The 21,302-nt window shown below is 55.0% G+C and overlaps 5 protein-coding genes across 5 annotated transcripts; 1 reads left to right on the forward strand and 4 right to left on the reverse strand.

The window, feature by feature from the left end:
* Window positions 1-459: 459 nt before the first annotated feature.
* On the reverse strand, window positions 460-5,794 carry MRS44_000110 (uncharacterized protein; the record flags this gene model as incomplete). The annotated part of the gene is made up of 4 exons (XM_065623557.1): window positions 460-1,029; window positions 1,075-5,207; window positions 5,258-5,581; window positions 5,632-5,794. 4 exons carry the CDS (start codon window positions 5,792-5,794, stop codon window positions 460-462), a joined length of 5,190 nt encoding a protein of 1,729 aa, XP_065479647.1.
* A 4,515-nt stretch (window positions 5,795-10,309) lies between these two features.
* Window positions 10,310-12,346, forward strand: MRS44_000111 (uncharacterized protein; the record flags this gene model as incomplete). The annotated part of the gene is made up of 1 exon (XM_046276936.2): window positions 10,310-12,346. The coding sequence occupies one exon, from the start codon at window positions 10,310-10,312 to the stop codon at window positions 12,344-12,346; it is 2,037 nt and encodes a 678-aa protein (XP_046129772.1).
* Window positions 12,347-12,490: 144 nt separating this feature from the next.
* MRS44_000112 (uncharacterized protein) lies at window positions 12,491-13,375 on the reverse strand (the record flags this gene model as incomplete). Its single annotated transcript, XM_046276935.2, has 1 exon — window positions 12,491-13,375. One exon carries the CDS (start codon window positions 13,373-13,375, stop codon window positions 12,491-12,493), a length of 885 nt encoding a protein of 294 aa, XP_046129771.2.
* A 308-nt stretch (window positions 13,376-13,683) lies between these two features.
* On the reverse strand, window positions 13,684-18,692 carry MRS44_000113 (uncharacterized protein; the record flags this gene model as incomplete). Its single annotated transcript, XM_065623567.1, has 11 exons — window positions 13,684-13,809; window positions 13,925-14,087; window positions 14,148-15,595; window positions 15,646-15,995; window positions 16,113-16,311; window positions 16,352-17,039; window positions 17,088-17,351; window positions 17,437-17,543; window positions 17,587-17,709; window positions 17,759-17,895; window positions 17,960-18,692. The coding sequence occupies 11 exons, from the start codon at window positions 18,690-18,692 to the stop codon at window positions 13,684-13,686; spliced, it is 4,338 nt and encodes a 1,445-aa protein (XP_065479648.1).
* A 453-nt stretch (window positions 18,693-19,145) lies between these two features.
* On the reverse strand, window positions 19,146-21,082 carry MRS44_000114 (uncharacterized protein; the record flags this gene model as incomplete). Its single annotated transcript, XM_065623571.1, has 5 exons — window positions 19,146-19,260; window positions 19,691-20,289; window positions 20,480-20,633; window positions 20,687-20,850; window positions 20,897-21,082. The coding sequence occupies 5 exons, from the start codon at window positions 21,080-21,082 to the stop codon at window positions 19,146-19,148; spliced, it is 1,218 nt and encodes a 405-aa protein (XP_065479649.1).
* Between the last annotated feature and the right edge of the window lie 220 nt (window positions 21,083-21,302).

The following is a 21,302-nucleotide window of genomic DNA, read 5'->3' on the forward strand; positions in this document are numbered from 1 at the left end:
GAATAAAAAAAGATAAAGAAAAAAGAAGAAAGCCACCCAGTCCCATCTGTCAAAGGGGGAAATAAAGATACAAATGACAGGTGGGAGAAAAACAAAATTTCGAATCACATCATGCCTCGAGCTGCTCGTGTAGGTGGTATTCTCTCGCCAAGAATCAGAAAAAAAGAGAAGAAAAAGTAGAAAAATCCCTTCCAAACTCCTGGCCAGTGCTGAAAATCAAGTCTCGCCATCTTAGGTCAGGATGCCCGACGTAAAAAGCCGTCAGACCGGATAGTAAACGCGAGGGGGGGAATATGGTGAACAACGACAACAGCATCAACAACAAAAGCAGAAAACGTCATGGGACATAAAGCGTTGCAAAACCTCTCCTCCCTCGCTCAATCAACCCCATGCCGACTGCACAGGTCGATCGAGCTCCGAACCAGGCCAAAGGGCCCTCTAGGCGCAGCTTAGCCCCCCCTAGAAGCAGTTCAGGCTTCCCTTCTTCTTCTTGCTCTTGCTGATGGCATTCATCCGCTCTTCGAGCTGGCGACGGGCCGCCTCGGCTGCTTGTCGCTTCTTGCGTTCTTCCTCGACGGCCTGAACGCTCCAGCGGTTGTCTTGAACCGGCTCTGGTGGGGGGCGGTCCTTGAGCTCCTTCACCTCCGCCTCGAGCTCCTGGGCACGCTTCTTCCAAGCGTCGCAGTCGGACTTGACCTGCTTGGTCTGCTTCTCCAAATCGGTGAGCGCATCCTCGAGTGTCTGCGTAAGCTGACGCTCGGCATCGAGGTGCTTCTCGATAGTTCGGATGCGTGCTTCCTGGTCCTCGGTGATCTGAGAAATGTTGATGTTGTCCTTGCTGGCAGGACGGGCATTGGTCGGGGAGCTGGGAACGCCGTTGACGGGAGAGCCCGCGCCATTTGGCAGAGGTGGAAGTGGGATAGCTGGTGGTGGTGATGGCAGCGACACGTGCGACGCGCTCTTGCGGATGGTCGAGTTAGAGTTCGATCGCTGGACGCCAGCACTCAACTCATCAAACTTGGCCTGTTGCTGTTAGTGGTGTATCCAACCAACGTCATGCATGAGTCAACTTACCTGGAGAGCTGCGTAATCTTCACGGGCCACCTCCAGCTCGGCTTGGAGGCGTGCAGTAGCCGCATTAGCTTCATCCAGTGCCGCGTTCCGCTCTGTCTGCAACGTGCTCAGACGGTTATTGGTCATCTGCACCTCATCAAAGTTATTCTGCAGTTGCTCCTCCAGCTCCTCCACCAGTCGGCTGTTCTTCTTGCTGCGGGTGTCTAGATCCGCCATCTTGTTCTTGGCAGCTGCAAGTTGTTCCGCAAGAGGTCCAGGTTTGTCGGCAGCACCGAGCATCTCAGCCAATGAGGCTCTAGCGGCTTCGAGATCTTGGACGATCTTGTCGTTGATTGTCGTAAGATCAGTGACATGTGACTCCATCTCACCACGCTTCTTCTTCTCCTCTGCGAGAGCCTGCTGACTAACAGCGAGGTCGTTGATTCGCTCTGTCAGCTTCTCAACACTGACATCCAGTCCCAGGGCAAAGGCGACCTGAGAAGCAATCTTCATGAGATCATCACGAGCTTCGCCCAGTTCGTTCTCCAGGCGCTGCACACTGTCAGCATGCTCTGACAGCAGCACTTCAACCTGCTCCTCATAGCCCTTCTGCTCGCGAGTCTTGATATCGGCCAGCTCCTTGGCATGGTTCGCCTTGAGCTCCTCGAGGCTTGCTTGGTGGTTCTTGGTGGCCTCATCATGGGCAGCAATCTGCTCCTCAAGCTTGGCAACAAGCTCCAGCTGGTGGGTGTTATCCTCCTGGGCTGAGGCATGAGCCTTGTTGAGTTCATCCAACTGAGAACGAGCTGCAGAGTGAGACTGCTCCAGCTCAGCAACCTTGGCGGCGTTGCTGTTGATGATAGCCTTGTACTCGTCAATCTCGCTACGCAGGAAACTGATGAGGTTCTGTTGCCGTTGCTCGGCCTCCCTGACTGAGTCATCCTTCTCGCCGGTCTGGTGAGATTGAGAATCGGTGAGCTGGGCACTAGTGGATACCACTTGAGACTCAAGCTCTTGGATCGTGCCACGCATCGCCGCCTCCGTCTTTGCCATCGTGTCAAGCGCCTCCTTATGCTTGTTCTCCCAGGTTTCCAGCTCCGATTGCAGCTCAGCAATGCGCTGTTCATGCTTCTGCTGAGACTCCTCAACTTCCTTAGGATCGGGTCTGGACGCCAGAGCTTGGCGGAGAGACTCGAGTTCAGTTGTGAGTGTCTGCTCACGGGCAAGGTGAGCGTTCCTCGTGTCATTAAGCTGCCTCTCACTCTGCTCAAGCTGATCCCGCAGGTTTGCAACCATGGACATCTCAATGGGGCTGGACTTGAGACTCGAACGCTCTCGAGTCAGTCCCGAGATAATCGTCATCTTGGTCTCCATCTCCTTCTTAGCGGCCGCAACGTCCGCCTCGAGTTCTTGGATACGCTCGCTTCTGGTGTGAAGCTCGTGCATGGCGGCGTTGATGTTGAGCTCGAAGCTCTGCATCAACTCCGGCCTGTTCTCGAAGCTCTCAGCAGCGATGTTACGCAGGGATGCAAACGAACGATGAGCACGGTCGGCGGCAAGGAGGTTCTGGCTTGACTTGCGTCGGATGATAGGAGTGCTTGAGCGAGGCGAGGTAGCCTCATAGGCGCGCGCCCGAGTGAGATCCGTCTTGAGCTCCTCAACAATATCGAGAGTCTCGCTGTGCTTTGACTCCAGCTGGGCATACCGCTCAGCCAGTTCCTTCTCAGCAGCCTCACGCTCTTGCGCCATGGTCTTGAGTCGGTCAAGCTCGGCCGCCAGCTCGATGCTCTGAGCATGCTGAAGATCCTCCGTCGAAACAGCTGCTGGCTTCGCGGTGGCCGTGCCATCCTCAGACAAGGTGTCGGCATTAGAAGACGCCGCGGTAGCAGGCGAATCCATGGCCGAGGATAGCTCCGAGGAGAGCGATCGCGAAAAGGATGACCGTGGGCCATCCTTCAAATCGCTCGTCTTCGCGTCTGACAAAAAAGACTCTGGCCGGGTGTGTATCGGGGTGGCAACAGAGATGACCGAGTCACGAATGCGTTGTGGGTGACGCGCTTCATCGATGGAATCCTGCAGCTCCGCGAGCTTTCGCATGGCGTCCTCATACTTGTGGTGCAGCGAGTCGTAGTCGTGGAGAGTTGACTCGTGCTCAACCCGGAGATCAATAAGCTCCTGGGTCACGGACTCGAGCTTGTCCGCCACAAACTTGGACTGAGCCGGGCTCTGAGGTGGGACCTCTTCTTCAGGCTTCTCAAGGTGCTGCTGCTTATCTTCTTCAGCCTCTTCCTTGACGGTGCCAATCTTGTGTTGGGTAGTGTCCTGTTCCTCGTCACCTTCAGGAATGGGTTCTTCCATCTGGCTATGGCGGCTCACATGAGACATGCTTCGAGAGTGGTCAGCCATGCCACGGCGCGAAGCCGTGCCGTTGGTAGGCTCGACGGGCGCAGATTCGGGTGCCTTTTCTCCTTCAGCTTCCTTGCCATCTTGGATCTGATCAAGCTCATAAAGAAGCGAGTCAAGCTTGCCAAGGCTTCGTTGGCGCTCAACAACCTGTTCAAGGCGGTCGATTTCTCGCTGCATCAGCTCAGCATCTTGGTCCGCCTCAGCAAGGCGCTCCTCAAGGGTTGAGATGTAGTCTTCACACGAGGCTTCGTTCTCCCGCACACGAGCAATCTCCTTACGAAGCTCCATGATGATGGTTGCGTTCTTCTCCTCTCCGCTAGTGTGGCCGTCCAACTTAGCCTCGAGATCATGAAGATAGTTTTCAGTACTAGCTTCGCGGTCCATCAGCTTCTGCAGCCGGGACTGCAGCTGGTTGTTGATTGTCTCGACATAGGCGCACTTTGTCTCCTTCTCAAGCAAGTTGGTCTCGGTGTTAGAGAGAGTGCTGCGAGTGCTGGAGAGCGACTGTTCAAGTGACTGGATCGTCTTCTCATACTCAAGGACAACCTGTTCAACTGCCTGTGCGAACGAGTTGGATCGGTTCAGGCGGTCAGTAGCACTGTCACCGAGGGCATCGTCGTGGTTTTCGTCCGACTCGTTCTCGCGGGCGCGGGCCAACTCGGCAATGAGACGCGCATGGCGTTGACTGAGAGCAGTATAGTTCTCTTGGGTGTCCAAAAGTTGGTTCTGGAGCTCGACCTCGCGCTCGTTCTGTCGATCAGATCGCTCACTGGGGCCAGGGGCATTGCGTCTCGGGCTACTGCCACCACGCTCTGCGCTGCGGATCTGCTCACGCAAGAAAGCAACTTCGGCCTTGAGGCGGTCAATCACGGCCTGCTTATCACCCTCCTCGACCTGCTGGATTCGTGGCTTGGACTGGATAGCTCGGGCGCGCTGGGCATACTGAACGGTGTTGAGGGTCTCGCTCAGATGAAACTCGGCAGGCGTAACGCAAGCAATCATATAGGTGATGGCATTGCCACCAAGCGAATCCTGGAGGAGTCTGGTCAAGCGAGAATCACGATACGAAACGTGGGCGCCAGGGTTTCGAGACGAAAGCTGGCTAATGACTTTGCCAAGGGCAGCAAGACCGGCGTTGATAGAGATACCCTCCTTGGCACGCTCACCTTGCGCACCAGTGTTCTTGAGCCTTTCGCTACCAGCCAAATCAACGAAATGGAGCTTGCTGTCGACAGTTACCGTAACGTCCTGGCCGGTCATAGCCTCGAGAGGTACAGAGAAGCGCTTCTCGGCACCAGAACCAGAACCAGAACCATACTTGCTCTTGCGCTGGACGAGGTTGAGGGAGAAGACGGCGTGAGATCGCGACGATTTGGCGTTGATAGCTGTGGCATCGGTCTGACGAATCGACGATCCAAAGTTGAGAGCATTCATGAGATCCTCCACCGAATTCACTTCCACCTGTCGAAGGCCCGTCAAGATGATGTTGCCCTTGGTGTCTTCGCGGATGGCGACATTTCCACGCTCATTGAGAGGAGTTGACTCGGGAACGAGAAGATCACGCAGCTGCTCGTTATAAATCTCGACATATGTAGCTCTGAGAGACCAATTGCGGTCGCCAAGCGGATCCTGCTGAGCATATCCTCGAGGGCTTCGAAGGTGAGACATGGAACTGCGGTTCGGCTTGGACGATCCCGTTGGTGAATCGAGCTTCTCAAAAAGGGCTGCGGCAGCTCGAGGAATGACACCTAGAAGACTGGTTAGCGGATCGCGCGCGCTGCAAGTAAGTTGGACCAACCCATGAGCTCAGGGTCATGCTGCTCGCTAGGACCCGAGGTACCCATTGTGTACGATTTACCAGCGCCGGACTGACCGTACGCCAGCAACGACACGTTGTATCCTTGCGTGAAAGCATTCACGCAGTCAGAGAGGTAGTCCCAAATGCCATCTTGCATCACATCGGAGCTGAAAACGCGGTCAAAGACGAAGAGTTTGCGCCCCTGCGGTGAATCGATTGCGAGGCTTGTATCCGAAGTGGTCTGCACCATGGATCGCTGGAATCGCTGCGGAATAAGATCGTAACCAGGATCGGTCGACTTCAGCGGTGGTCGTACACGGACGGCTATCACCAAAGTTAGCATCTCAGAGGGGCAGCGACACCGAACAACATACCAACTTTGACCGCCGTCCGGCTGTCTTCGTCAGAGGCTCTACTACCACCTCCCGTCTTGCTCGTCATGCTCAACCGGCTGGTGCTTCTGGGCGCAGCTCTGGAAATAGCGGCGCTCAGAGGCCGCTGAATCCCTCCCGGGGAGGTTGGCGGCGAGCTCGCCATGGCGGTTGCTGGTGAGTTGTCGTCGAGATTTGCGATGTCTCAGCCGTTGTACGTCGTCAGCGGCGGTCAAGGAAAGTCGTCGCAAACGAGCTCGAAAGGCCGCGAAGGGCTTTGAGATGTTGAGGTCCGCCGAGGGAGAAGGAATCGTCCTTTACGGCGTCATAGATAGATCTGCTGTGTAACGGGCGGTGTCGTCGGAGAGATGGTCGTCAAGTGTCCCAGACAGTCTCGCGGGCGGCAATACGTCCCTAGCAGCGTCCACAGATGACTGCGAAGCAGAGAACGAGAGTGTTTATCCCGACTAGGGGTGTGGGGGTTTGTAATTAAACAGGCGAGGGACAGGCGATCTGGCGACGAGTTCCGATGACTGCTTCTTCGTTCCAGTGCAGGAGGGGACAATTGTCGCTAGCGGGGCGTCGTCGGGTACGAGGACGGTTGAAGGAGAGAGGGAAATCCACGGGCGACGCGCAATGGAAGATGCTCGACGCGACAACGGGATAGGAGAAATACTAGGTAGGTAAAGACGTCGGACGTTGGATTGGGTGTTGAACACTTCAGTTCAGGAGTCGGAGACCAGAGCAAAGAAAAAGGGACGGGACCTGGACAGCCTCGAAGTGGAATCAGGGCCAGGGGGGACGAGACCTCAGTGACTTCCAGGTTCCTTCCATTCACTGGGCCGGCAGCCAAGGGGATTGGATGGAGGGGGGCTGTCAAGACCGCCTCCCAGGGACTGGACTGGACTCCAGGTACATTGGCGCTGGGCCACTTGGAGCAACGTCTCCAGGTACCTCCCGTCCACACTCGTCCACACTGGCACCGGGCTCGACCCCTGGATTGCTCTGGGGCGCTAAGTGCGCTTTAGGCTGCTGGCGGGGACGACGCCTACTGGCTGGAGAGGTGTGCCACGGGGGAGCCCCGGGCGCTGTACCTGGCCCGCGCGGGCTTTTAGCGGCACAGACCCTGGTTTCTCCTAGCCACCGCGGGCTCGGGTCCCCTAGCATCGGGCCAAAAGGGCCATGTCCGTTGCAAGAGCCCAAGCCTGAGAGTGTCGCAAGAGCTCTGGGAAAGGCGTTGAAACTGTTTCGAGGTGTGGCTGGACAGAAAGGATAGCGGGAGGTGCATGCCTTACAAGTCTAAAGTGTGCTGATTATTCTGTCCACCAAAGTCCGCGCTTACCAAAGCATGGTGCTTTGCAACTCCGACCCTCATTTGAGATCGTCCAGCCAGATTGCAGAAGCACACCACACCCAACCACCCACCAGTTTCTCCTACCAACTCAAGTGCCTCCTCATCATCCCGAGACCGACGCTTTTTTTTTCTCTCCTTTCTCGATATTCAGGGGCTGGTGAAGTCCCGACGCGCCGTCGCTAGCGGCACATAGTCACGCTTCGATGCAGGTACGAAGGCTTCCTTCAAGCTGGAGCCGTGGATACCGTTGGAAGAAAACGCTCTCAATATCCAACGGTTGAACGGCTTCCCACCCCAGCCATTCGCGTGTGATGGATGGGCGCTGTTCCAGCCATCTATTCCGTACCTCCCTGTCCTTGCTCATGCGATGGATGTCTTCCATCACAGAACTCAGGGCCCTGTCCGACCGCCGGGCGTTGTCCACTCTCGTTAGTCGACCATCATCCCACGCATGTACAGAGTACAACGGGCCATAAGTCATGTACTGTCCAGGACAGCGTCGACACGCAAAGACAATGCCGTGCAGAGAAGCAATGCGATGCGGTGCAATGCAAGGCGAGCCATTATTACCCGGCCGGTTCTCTGACTTTTTCTGCTCAGTCAAACCGGCAATCCACGGTTCCGAGCTGCGATTGTCGGTCGGTCTGTTCAATATATTGGGCGGCTACTGTTTGATCCTAGGGTCTCTGACGAGATGATGCTTCTGCTACGCGGCATCAAGCCTGTCACACCTCCACCCTTCCCTTGTTGGTCCGACACGACACGCACCAAACTCTCGCCAGAGCCACTATCGGAATGGAGCTTGTTGGACGTGCCGAACCCTAGAGCGGCCCGGTATCAAATGGCACCATTTTCCTGCAAAAAGAAGCAAGTAACAGAAAACATTGCTGCAGCCATTTCTGTTTGGAACGCCCTCTGCTTGAACAGAAGCAATTCGCGGGGGCAGACACATTGCGTCCACGGCAAGTTTCAGGTCGGGCCCCCCACTTCTCTTCCGTCCCGACCCTGGCCTTGCACTTTGTCCCTCATGTCCTCTTTGTTTCCCCATGGATGGAGACATCAACGTCAATCAGCCGTGCCAGGGGCGGCAGGCCGTTGGTTGGCGATAAGGTTTGGTTAATTGTCTGTTCAGCATGCATTGTGCCATACACATGATTGTCATCTCCTTCGCATCAAGGTCCAAGTGCTCAGCAAGCCTCGAATCGGCAGTGGAGACCTCCACTCAGACATGCAGAAACAAGGTCGACAGTTCGTGCCACAGCAGGGAGCGCAAGCCAGCTTTCCCATGCCACGCGCCTTGGCAGGCTGCCAGATCTCATGCTGGTGTCGGACGGCGGCCAGACAGTTTCACTCGTCAGCCTTAACGATGGACGACACCTCCGCCGTCATTAACGGTGTTTGTCTCTGGATACCGAGCGTCCGGAGTCGGCGCTCGAAGCGAGCGGCACTGTAATGAGGACCGATGATCCTTTGTCAGGTGTCCATCACTTGATCCCCCTTCATCAAATCTCAGGGGCAATTAGCCGTGGCCCGTAACTATCGATGGCTGGGTTATCCACCTGTAAAGTGCAATGAGGTTGGCATTCAGCACTGTCGTTTTGCCTTTTGTTTGCGTGGCTGGCTCGTTCCTATGGCAGTATTTCGTGTTTTACTGCCTAGGCAACCCTGTGAGTGAGGATTCCGAGAGCAAGGCCAGTCGCTGGGACACTATCCTGCTCTGTAACGGCAGTTGATCGTCCCGCAGAGGCAAGGGGAGCTAGCTCGAGACATTCTTGCAAGTGGTGTTCCGCCTCGTGGCCTGGTCGTGACATTTCAATGGAATGGTGAGTTCAATACTGATTGTTAATCAACGATCGGTCAGTATCCCTTCAGGAAGATCAGCCGTACCGTAAAGTTACTCTCGTACCGTTAGCAATCTCTGACGATAGAAGGACGAAGAGGGCAACATAGGCGAACGCCACCGTCTTTGAAGCTCTCGTGGTGTGCTGTCAATCGCTGTCATCCTTACCCTGAACCTTCTTTCTACTAACACGAGGCCATTTCCACTTCCGTTAAATTGGTATCGGCCAACGAACTCTAAGTGCCGGGGTATTTCCCCATTGAGCTTTTGCCTGGACGGAGCGATGTGACATTACTCAGCTTCGCGCTGGCTCATCACGGGCCAATATTCGATGGTGCCTTCAGTCGACTCGAGTGCTAAACTACACCAGTTGGACCAGGCGATCGAGATTCGCATACGGGCAGCATTCGATCATAAGCTGAGGCACCCGGGGACTACGTAGCCAACACAGACCATTTAAGAATCCATGGCAATAAAACTCTACGATCCCGTGAGCCCTCCACTATGCCACGCCAACCTTAAAGGTGGACAGCCTCACAACGCCAAGCGGTGAATAACGCCAGCCGGGCTATTGCAGACTGGTGGCACTTTCAGCCCACAACCACTGCAGCGTTTCGTTTCACGGCAAACAGGGAAGCTGAGTCCACCTGGAAGTTTTCATGGGAATGTTTCAAATTCCCTCTGGCGAAATACAGGCTTCTCTATCACGAGCGACACCACACAGAGCCTACGATCCACCCACGCAGACCAAGAAAAAAATGGCATACTGTAGGCAGGCAACGAGAACTCTGCCGGGTTATAGGAACGCAATTTAGAGTAAAATAAATAAATAAAAATATAAAATAAATAAATTATACTCTAAAGTCTATATATGATCTTATATTTATCATCATAAGCCTTTTATGCTATAGTTCTGTGAATTAAAAAGGTAGAGTACTTGCGAAGCATGCCATTTTTTTCGCGGACCACTAGCCATCCACAGAGAGCATCCTAGTTTGAGGTTACACTCGTGATCCAAGAGGCTGGATTGTCTAGCCTGGGCGTTGAGCAAGCGAATAATTATGTCACAGAAGCCGTTAAATCTTGCATGAGGAAAGGATCAGAAGTAACAGAACCTGGCTTTGGAGGCTCGTCGTGTTCCTCTCCCATAGGCCCCATGAGCTGCCAACTTGGACTAACCACCGAGAACTTGGAATAATCTCACCATCTCACCTAGTCTTATGTAGTGGCACCTAGAGAATTTATGCATTCATGCACTAAATGATGACCATTAATTCTTCAAGTATTCCCAATTTGCCTGGCTGCTGATGAACAATGCGTGGATGCTGTATATCACCACGTGACTTTGGCGTTTTTCGTGTTAGCCCGGACCAGAGTCGTCGCGTCACATCGCGCAGGCTACCGCCCCTCCATCGAAAAAGCAGATGGCGATGCCTCGGGGTTGATCAAGTCGACATCAATGGTTCCCATACAGAAAGATCGATAAGATGGCGCCCGAGGTGATTGATCTCATCTCATCCAGCCCGTCAAACCCTCCTCCACCTTCTTTACCGCGACCTGCTGCGGCCAAAGTTCCACATGACGAGCTGCAGGCCGCACAGCAAGTAAAAGATGTCACAAATGGGAGAAATGCCCATGCTTCGATCCTCCAAGAAGAACCTCTCTTCTTTTCCGATGATTTTGATACCACTATCGATATAGACGAGCCCATACTCACCGAGACGACCGGGAGTAAAAAGCGACATCTTTCTCCTGCGCAACCTCGCCGTCCTTTGAAGCGTACCTCTCCAGGACCAGAGCCGCAAGCCATTCTCCCCCCTGTACGAAAGATCGGAGGAGGTCGAACCTATACGATCCCCGACCCTATCGAAGTCACGAGTTCACCAGAACACCACCAATCACCCATACGAAGACCCCCAGTCCCTGGCCCGACTAAACCAGCGAGAAACACAGTCGAGCCCGATGACGATGACGACCCTTTCGCCAGTTCTCCCCGACCTATACATCTCGCACCGCCCAAGCCAGCTACAAGACCTTTCGAATCCTCAGATCCGTTTGCAAGCTCTTCACAACCGTTATCGAATACCTCGAAAGCCGTCGATCCCATAGCACCATCACCTATTCGTACCACTGCGCCGGTCTCGAAGTCATTGCATAGGCGAACAGCTACATGGGACCCGATTTCTAGCTCAGCACCAGAAGTTTGCTCCTTTGACTCTTCTCCGCCTAGCAACCAAGGTCATGTCGTCATTGACATTGACGACTCGGATGCCAATAACAACTCAGAAGATGATTTGCCAGACATTTCCAACTTCGACATAGCGAAAATTCGGCGTCGATCGCAGCTTCAGCGCTCACAAAGCGATGTTATACCGTCCAAATCCAGGTCTCGGTCAAAACCCACAACCACAACCACGAGCAAAAAGTCAGCAGCCGATAGGGCCCGCGAGAAGGAAGCGAGAGCAGCAGCAAAAGAGATCGACAAGGAAACGAAGCGTCGCGAGAAACAGGAAGCCAAGGAGGCAAAGGCCCGCGAGAAGGAGCGAAATGCTGCTTTGGCCGAGGTCAATAAGCTCCGGACGGACAAGAAGGTCTCGACTCCAGAGATGATGGTCGATATCCCTTCAAGCCTGAACCCGACGGTTACAACACAACTCACGGCCATGCTGGAGCCGCTTGATGTGCAGTTCACAACTTGGGAAAGTCCTGTTGACAATGTGATCAAGTGGCGCAGAAAAGTCAAGAGTCGTTTCAATGACGACCTTGGTCTTTGGGAGCCTATCCCACTACGCCTGCAAGACGAAAAGCATGCCCTTGTTGTCATGACGGCTGATGAGTTCGTCAAACTTGCCTTGGACGATGAGCTATCTTCTCACGTCGAAAAGATGGAAAGGCATTTTTCTACCCACCATATTCTCTATCTCCTCGAGGGTCTAATCCCGTGGATGCGCAAGAATCGCAACCTTCGCAACCGGCAGTTTACTTCTCGCGTACGGGCTCAAGAAGCCTCGGCATCTACCTCTAGTCGCCGTAACAAGCCTGTCGAGAGTTACATACCTGAGGAGACCATCGAGGACGCTCTCCTGCAGTTGCAGGTGATGCACGATGTCCTGATTCACCACACTACCATCCCCCTCGAGACGGCAGAGTGGATCGTCAATTTTACCCAGCACGTATCGACGATTCCGTACAGGAAACAGCGAGACCAGGCAACTCTTGTAGCTGGGTTCTGCATGGAGAGTGGACAGGTCAAGACTGGTGAGGATACAAAAGACACCTACGTCAAGATGCTCCAAGAGATTGTGAGAGTTACGGCACCGATTGCCTATGGGGTCGCGCAGGAGTTTACCAGCGTCAGCGAGCTGATTCGGGGACTGGAGGCTGGCGGTCCAACACGCCTAGAGGGCGTGAGAAAGAGCGCCAACAAAGATGGCACTTTTTCGGATCGCACAATCGGCCAGGCAGTCAGTCGACGCATGTACAAAGTATTCACGGGACAAGATGAGACAAGCACAGATGTATAATATTTATTGAGACGTGATGACATGATTAGATTATGATATTGAGCTACGCTAGCTGAAGAGTACGGAGTAATGAATCTGCAAATTCGTCGTTAGCCAGGTTATCGACAGAGACAATCATAACAAAAGACGAATTGAACCAAGCTGTCAGACAGCGGTTGGACAAAGTTGTTTCCACATGTGTACTTTCGGTACAGGTCTGTGAGTTTGCTTTTTCATCATGTGCTTGGGGCTGGTTAGAAGAAAGAAAAAATTGTCAACGTACCATTTATTGGGGACGATGGCCTCTTCTTCATGCTTGGGCTTTTTCGGCGCAGGCGTGAAGAACGAGTCCATCGTCTTTTGTTTGGCGTCGAACTTGGCACTGCCAATGCCACCGCGAGTCCTTTTCAGGGTCTTGGTGTGTTCGACGCTGTTGACCTTGTCGACGCGCATCTGGAAGCGACCCTTGGTGTCCGGAAGAGCCGTGATGACAGCTTCCAAATACCCAGTGTTGCTCCAGGAAGGGTGAAAGGGAGTAGAGGCAGCGCGTGGCCTTGCCTGGGCGCCGGGAGCTATCGTGACAGATGAGGGCCTTGCGCAGAGTGCTTTGTAGAGAACACCGAGGAGGATGCCATGCGCGACGATGCAGACGGTAGAGTCTTCGTGCAGCAGGGGGTCAAGATGCTCACCCAAGAAGCGATCACATCGCTTCCTCATCGCCTCTGGTGTCTCCTCGCCCTCAAACTCAAAAGCCAACCCAAACTTGACACCCTCGCCAGACCCAAAGTCCTTCTCCCTCAGCTCCGAAGCAACAACAAGCTTCACCTCCGTGGCGCGTTTCTGCGCATCGAGGATAGCCTGAGCGGTAATTGCCGCGCGTTGGAGGTCGGAAGAGAACATGTGGTCAACGTCGACGTGCTCAGCAAGGTGAGCAGCCAAACGTCCAGCCTGGAGGACGCCGTGGGCGGTCAGGGCAGAGTCTCGTGACCCGGCGTAGACACCTGCGACGTTGTCGACTGTCTCTCCATGGCGAATGAGTAAGAGACGCATGGTCGCGTCGCTCAAGGAGGCCACGCTAGAAGCAAGCTGAGCATGGTGTTTGTTGATGAAGATTGAACTGAGATGGAGGAAAAGTCGAAATTTTATGCTGCTGAGATTAGATGCTGACTCAGCATCGTTAGCTGCATATGTGGTATACACCACTTTGGCTTCTCCACTGGCACCCTACACTTAAGATGGAATGATTCTTCAAAGACCAAACAACCCAATCGTAGCATTAGTGAACTAACAATTAACTCCTATCATACAGATACCATTCAATTAACCAATTCAAAAACTCTTGCATTCAATCATGTCATTCATTTCTTCTTCTTGCCGGTCAAAGAACCGACAACGTCTCCGAGACCAAGACCCGCGAGCACCTTGTTAAGGCCAAGACCTCCCAAGAGACCGTCAAGAAGACCACCCAGACCAAGACCACCAAGCTATGAGCTGTCAGCACAAACGTCGGGCATGTATGGGCGCAGGAAAAGAGGCGCCAAAGGGGGAGACGAGATAGCAAAAGGGGGACATACGATTGGACCTAGTAGGGGGACCTACAATCTTGCCGACCAGGCCAAGAACACCGCTGAGAAGGAGACCGACTGCTGCGATGATCTGGAAGAGGGGCTCGGCGAGGAGAGCCCACAGGGGGTTGAGTTCCTTCTTGGCATGGGGCATACCCTCGAGCTTGCGCTTGGCGTTGTCGATGGTCGAAGTGATGCTTCCGGTGAGCTGCTATGGTTAGTGATGTGGTCGTGGATTCGGGATATATGGTACTCACCTCCTTGAGCAATTCGGCGAGATGAGCCTCCTCGGGAGTGGCTTCCCACCAGCAACCTTCTGCTTCGCGTTCTTCTGGATACGGCCATCAGGATCAAGGCCTCGAATGGTACCGTTGGTCTCGGTCAAGATCTTGCCACCCTCTTCAATCAGAGGTCGGACTTGTCGAACAAGCTCCTCCTCATCACGCTCCTCCTTGGGCTGAGCCTCAGCAGCACTGATCTTGTCATCAATCAGCTTGCAGATGGGCCGGATCTTGTCCAGAGTCTGGCTGATGGCGTAGGCGAGCTGGCCTGCAAGCTTCTTGTCCTTCTCAGCCTGTTCCTGCTTCTTGGCCTCCTCGGCCTCGGCCTGCTCGCGCTTGAGCCTCTCCTCTTCAGTCTCACCGGGCTCCTCCTCAACCTCAGGCTCAGGCTCGGGAGGAATATCCTCGAGCAGGGAGACGTGACCGACAGTCTCTCCCTTGTTGTTGATGACATCACCGTCCTGGTCAATCTCCTTGCCAGCGCAGGCGAGGAGGTCGCCGCTGGTGAGCTTGCCAATGATGTTGCCCTCTGCGTCGTTGACGTTACCCTCGCGGTTCACCTTTCGGCCAGCCAGAGGGTTCTGTTTCTTCTCGACTTCAGGCTCCTCCCAGCGCTCGGCCTTGCCAATGACATTGCCGTTCTTGTCAAGGATCTCACCGTCGTCATCAACACCGCGACCGAAGAGGACCTTGGGGTCACCAGAGGTCAGTCGGCCGACGACGTCGCCAGCAGGAGTCACGATCTTGCCGTCCTTGGCAACAGTGCAGCCCTGGAGCTCGGCGAAAGGTCCCTCCTTGAGACCCTCGCGCTCGCCCTCAGTCACAAGCTCAGCCTTGCCGATGATGTCGCCAGATTCGCTTCGGATGTTTCCATCCTTGTCGCACATGCGTCCAACGAGATTACTAACGTTGCCCTCAACGACACGGCCATAGATCTCGCCGTCACGGCTGACCACGTTGCCGGCCTTGTTGACACGCTTGCCAGCGAGAGCAGACTTGTCAACCTCGACTTCGGCCTCGGGCTCGGGCTCCTCCCAGACCTTGGCCTTGCCGACGACGTTGCCGCGGCGGTCGAGGATGTCACCATCCTCATCGACGGTGCTGCCCTTGAGAGTCTTGAGATCACCCTCGACGACTTCACCAACCTGGCGGCCCTCAAACATGACTCGGCCGTCAGCCTCGACAGTGGCACCAGGGAAGTTCTCGAAGGGGGCGAACGCCTTGTCTTCGCGTTCGGCGGCAGAAACCGGCTCTCCCTTGCCGATAACCTCACCGGCATCGTTCCAGATGTCGCCGTTCTCGTCGCATCGCTTTCCGATGAGCTCCTTCAGCTCACCTTCAACAACCTTGCCGAGAACGTTGCCGTTGGAGTCGACGAGCTTGCCGGCCTTGTTGACCTTGGTTCCCTTGAGAACAGAGAGATCCTTCTTCTCGAGTACGCTCCCATTCGGGAAGAGGCTCAGCCTCGACCAACAACCTTGCCGTCACTCCAGATCTTGCCGTTCTCGTCAGACTTGAGACCCTTGAGCTGTCTGATCTCGCCCTCGACGACGCGACCAACAGTGTCTCCCTTGTCGTTGAGAAGGTTTCCGGCCTCGTCGACCTTGCAGTTCTTGAGCACAGAAAAGTCCTTTTGCTCACCGCGCTCCCACTCAGGGAGAGGCTCAGCCTTGCCGACGACCTTGCCGTAGTCGCTCCAGATCTTGCCATTCTCATCCGCACTTGATGACCGATGAGCTGCTTGATCTTCGCCTTCGAGTGACACGGCCGATAGAGGTGACCCTTTTCGTTGACGAGGTTGCCGTCCTTGTCGACAGTGGTGCCCTTGAGGATAGAGAAGTCCTTCTGCTCACCACGCTCCCATTCGCCCACAGGCTCAGCCTTTCCGAGCTTTCTTGCCGAAATCGCCCCAGATGATACCCTGGTCGTCGCACTTCATACCGATGAGCTCCCTGACCTCACCTTCAACGACATGACCCATGATATCACCCTTCTGGTTAACGAGATTGCCATCCTTGTCGACAGTGGTGCCCTTGAGGATGGAAAAGTCCTTTTGCTCACCACGCTCCCACTCGGGGAGGGGTTCAGCCTTGCCGAGTTGCTTGCCGTAGTCACCCCAGATAACACCTTGGTCGTCGCACTTCATACCGATGAGTTGCTTGATCTTCACCCTCGGTGACACGTCCAATGAGGTGGCCCTTGTCGTTGACGAGGTTTCCTTGCTTGTCGACGGTGGTTCCCTTGAGGACGGTGAAGTCAAGGGGCTCTTCGACTTCCTCTCCGGCTTCGCCGGCCTTTTCCTCGCCTTCAGCAAGCTTCTCTTCTCCCTCGGCGAGTTTCTCCTCACCCTCCTCTCCAAGCTTCTCACCCTCCTCTCCAAGCTTCTCACCCTCCTCGCCAACCTTTTCTTCTCCAGGGAGCTTCTCAGCTTCTTCGCCGAGCTTCTCTTCTCCTTCGACAGCCTTCTCCTCACCCTCGGCAAGCTTCTCTTCACCTTCTTCACCGAGCTTCTCTTGTTCGGCGAGCTTGTCTTCTGGGACTTCGCCAAGCTTCTCCTCCCCCTCAGGGAGCTTTTCCTCTCCCTCGGCGACCTTCTCCTCGCCTTCAGCTGCCTTTTCTTCACCCTCGGCAACCTTGCCTTCCACCTCCTCACCTAGCTTGCCGGCAGCCTCCTCACCGGGAGCAACCGACTTGAGATCTTCGGTGCCGGGAGCCTTTGACTCGCCCTCCTCGTCGCCGGGGATTTCAGGAGCCTCAGACTTGGGGAGTTCGGAAGGGGGTGGGGGTGCTTCAGACGGTGGGCCTTGGCCTTCAGGGAGCTCACCCTCAGCCTCCTTACCCTCGGGGAGTCTCACCCTCCTCGGGTGCCTTGCCCTCAGGAATCTCGGATGTAGGGAGCCTCATCCTGAGGAGCACCTTCGGGGATGCTTGGTGCCTCCTGTCTCCTCGGGCTGGGCCTCCTTGACAACGTCCTCGGCCTTTTCTGTCACCTCCTCGGGCTTCTTTGTCAAGTCGCCAGTCTCCTGCTCTTCGGGCTGAGCTTCCTTGGTGGCATCTTCGGCCTCGGTGGTCTTCTCCTTGGCCTCCTCGGGAGCAACCTCCTTGAGCTTCTCCTGGGTTTCGGAAGCCTCCTTCTCGCCGGTGGGCAGTTCGCGGTCTTCAAGACCAATGGTGAGAGTCCTTCTGGCTCTTCGCTCTTGACATCAGGATGTCTCCTCCTGCTTGGCCTCGATGTCCTTGGAAACTTCAGATGTCGCCTTCTGACTTGCCTTCAAGGCCTAGACCACCGGTTACACCGCCAACGGCAGACTTGCCCGTCTCGCCGACGGCACCGACGGTCTGGGAGGCCGTGTCAGTGACACCGCCGACGGTCTTGCCAGACAGTATCAGTGACGCCGCCAACAGTCTTTCCGACAGCGCCGGTGAGACCACCAACGGTATCACCCAGGTCGCCCGACTTCTTCTCAGCGGGCTGAGTTGTGTACTCGCTGTGCTCCTCATCGTGCGAATCGTGCTCCTCCTCCTCGCCCTGCTTGCCCTGTCCTATCGGGCAAGGTCTTGCCGAGGACGTCGCCGGTAGAGCTGACAACATCGCCGGCGGCGTTGACGGTGTTGCCGACGAGGTTCTTGAGGTTGTCGGGGTCTGCGATGTGGCCGACGGTGTTGCCGGCGTCGTCTAGGACATCCCCGGCATCGTTCACGACGCCGGCGGCGCTCCGGGGGACTGATTTGAAACGCGCCAAAAGGAAAAAGAAGGAAAAAAAGATATCATCGATTCTGATTCTGACCCTGATTCTGGCTGTTGTTGCTTTGTCCCTGATTCTCGCCTTGGTTGTTGTTCTGGTTCTGGTTCTGGTTCTGGTTCTGGTTTTGACTACTGTCCCTGTTAAAGACGGTGGGGATCTTGATGATGAGTTGGATCCCGTCAAACGTCGACTTGACATCCAGATACAGTTCATCTGGCCTTGGAGCTACAGCGGGTGGTTTTGGAACATTAACCTTTCCGTCTTGCTGTTGTTGCTCTTTTGTCTGATTGCTGTTGTCGTCCTTGTTGCTGTCCTTGGGCTTGTTGTTGAGCTTGCCAACCACGTTCCCCTCTTCATCATAGATGTTCCCCTCAGAGTCGACGCGCAGCCCGCTAGACAAGGGCTCCAGCTTGGGCTTGATGTAGTTCTCGCACACCCGTCCCGCCACCTCTCCGTCGGTGTCCAGGATCTCGCCAGAAGCCGAAACTGGTCGGCCGACCATGGACGGCAGATCCCCTTCAACACGACCAAGTACGGTGCCGTCCCAGTCGAGAATGTTGCCAAACTCGTCGACGTACTTTCCCTCCAAGCCGACTGCTAGCTCTTCTGGTGATTTCTGCGATTGCTCCTCTGTGACGGGCTTTATCCTGGGGATGCGGATTTCGGGATTCGACACCTCTGGCTCTGCGCCGCGACCGTTGCGCACGGGGACGTTGACCTCGTAAGTGCTGTGCGAGGGATCGTCGCCAGGGGTGGACGACGACGACGACGCCATGGATGGTGAATTCCGCGGTTTCACGGAACAATATTCGTTGGCTGAGAAGGATCGCTTATGGAGAAGGCGAAAGTATTTGTTAGAGAGAAGTGCTGAGTCGACCTGTTTTGCGCAAGCCTCTTGCGGGGAACATGACGAAAGACAAGAAGATGCAGAGAGCCTCAAGAGGTTGGATTGGACCAGTCAGAGTGACAGGCAACCCCTGTTGGGCGGAATGTCTCTTCCACACGGGCGGTAAGAACCGCGGCCTGTAGTTTCAGAGAGGGCTCTAGAACAAGGAAGCCCTGTCCGATGGTCGCGAAAAAAGGGCGATCGTCCTATATCACGGCGATCGTTAGGCGGACGCTAGCAGGGGAGAGACACGAGCCCATGGAGATGAGACAGGACCAAGGGCCCTGTCAACGACGAACAAACGTTCCTGAAGAGCAACGGTTTTCTTGGTTAGACAAGAGGCTAATGTAATGTAATGCGGATGGCCTCGTTCTCTCGTGGCTTTGCGTGGCTCACGGCATAAACGTGGCGTCCAACGGGGGGAATTGACTTGAGAAAGTTTGGAGTTGAAGTGAGCCTGTGACTGTTCCGGAGCTCGGCATCGTCATCTTGGCTTCGCGGCTTGATTGATCCGGGGCCTCAGCTTGTACTGTACAGAATCTCACTCTCTCACTCATGCCCTGTCTCTCACTCAAAAGAATGCCAATGTATTTGACTTGTGTAGAATTTCCCATGTTTCCCAAAAACGCCCAATACTGTCCACATTTGCTAACATTACATGGGTACCCATAACAGCAATAAAAAAAGCACCGTTTAGTTTCTGCAGTTCAAAACAACAAAAGCGAATTAGCCTCTGCAAAGACAAGACAGCGCGATTAGCCCGAGTCCCTTCGGCTCTCACCCGGTGCTGGAGATTTGAAAATGCCAAGTAAGATACGACGGCCAAACAAAAGACGGGGGAGAGGGGAACTGGGGATGAGGGGAAGAGAAAGGGGGGTAAAACGTACAGTAGCGCTAGTTCCAAGTCGCCATGAATCCTAGCCTTGAGTTGAATCTCAATGTCGAGGTTGAGATCTAGCCTCAGCCGCAGAGTATCACTCTTGCCGCCGTCGTCGCCGCCTTGCTGCTGGTTCAAGGCGCCGCCAGTGACGCCGCCGAGAGTGTTTGTCACTCCGCCGACCGTGTTGCCCAGGTCTCCGCCGACGGGGAGCTGGTCCAGGGGTCCCGACTGCTGCTGCTGCTGCTGCTTGCGGCGGGAAGTCTTGGTGCCCTTCTTCTTGGTGCGGCGCTGCTTCTTGGGCTGCTCTTCGCTGGAGTAGGTCTGGTCGTCAGACTCGGCCGAGACGCGATCCTTTTCCATGGTAGCCGACATGATGGGGTTGTGCTTAGGGCGGTTCTTGTTCAAGTCGCTCGAGTAATGAGAAAATTGAAATTGGTACGAGTTTATTGTTGTGCGTTTGTCTATGTCTACCCTTCTCCCAAGAGGAGCGAGGCCATATAAGTTCAACCCACCAGGTCGAATAACAGGATTTGGAACAGCCATGAGGTCATGATCGAGATTCGAATCCAGATACAGTATGTACATTACAATGCCTTGTCTTGCCTCCTGCAAGGGTGCATAAGTTCTCGGCCATCGTCACATTGTGGCCACACACAGCACACCTCCACCACCTCCACAACTCCACCCAGCCATCTCATCTCACTGTGCCCATCCCGAAACGCCTCTAGCCTGCTTTTTCACTGTCTCTGACATAACGGCTCTCCATGCCAAACTGCAACCGCCGTCGGAGCCTCACTGGTCGGCACCTATCCTCGTCGTCCACCTCGTCCTCAATGTCACCCTCGGGGTCCCAATACACCGCCCATCTTTGCTCTCCATCAGGACCCTCCTCGCGCACTGCCACAAACGAATCGTGATCCCCCTCGAGCGTCAGGAATCGATCATCCTCGCTCCAGCCCCAGGGTCCTATGACGTGACCCACCGTGTCCTTTCTCCCCCGTACGTGACGGCGTGCGTGTCCTTGTCCACATAGATCCAGTTGAGAGCCGGGGGGTCGTCCGAGACCATGCTCACCAGCCCCAGATGGCCTTCTTCGCTTGGGTACTTGAAGTACCACCCCAGAAACTTGTAGCCATCGACTGGATTGTCGGGAAAGTTGATGTAGAACTGTCAAGTCAGTCAGTGGAGTTTTGTCAGAGACTGATCAACTCACCTTTTGGTCCTTCACCACCCCTGTGCCAAGCTCTTGTACCTTGCCCTCATGTTCCATGATGAAAGTCATGTGGAACTTTTCCTGCTCCTTGCTGAGGTTCGCATTCTGCTTCTTCTGAGCGCTTATCGCGTTGCCCACCCCCGTGACAGTCGGTATAGCAGTGATGGCAAGCAACCCAATAACCATTTTGGCGGTTTCTCGATGGTTTGAACAGGAAAATCCTGCCTGCTCCCCAGTGCAGAGCATGACGTCCATCTTGTAGTATCCCCGAGCCAGTCATGATCACCAGCCACACATCACCACCCCTGCAAAGGACCCCTGCTGCCCATCACGCCAGCCCGGGGGACGTCATCCGCCCGCTCATCAAACATATTCCGTACGTCATATTGACTCGATCCTCATCGAT

This window comes from Fusarium solani, assembly GCF_023522795.1.
Source record: "Fusarium solani strain SB1 chromosome Unknown bctg00000000, whole genome shotgun sequence".
In the NCBI taxonomy this organism is placed as follows: domain Eukaryota; kingdom Fungi; phylum Ascomycota; class Sordariomycetes; order Hypocreales; family Nectriaceae; genus Fusarium; species Fusarium solani.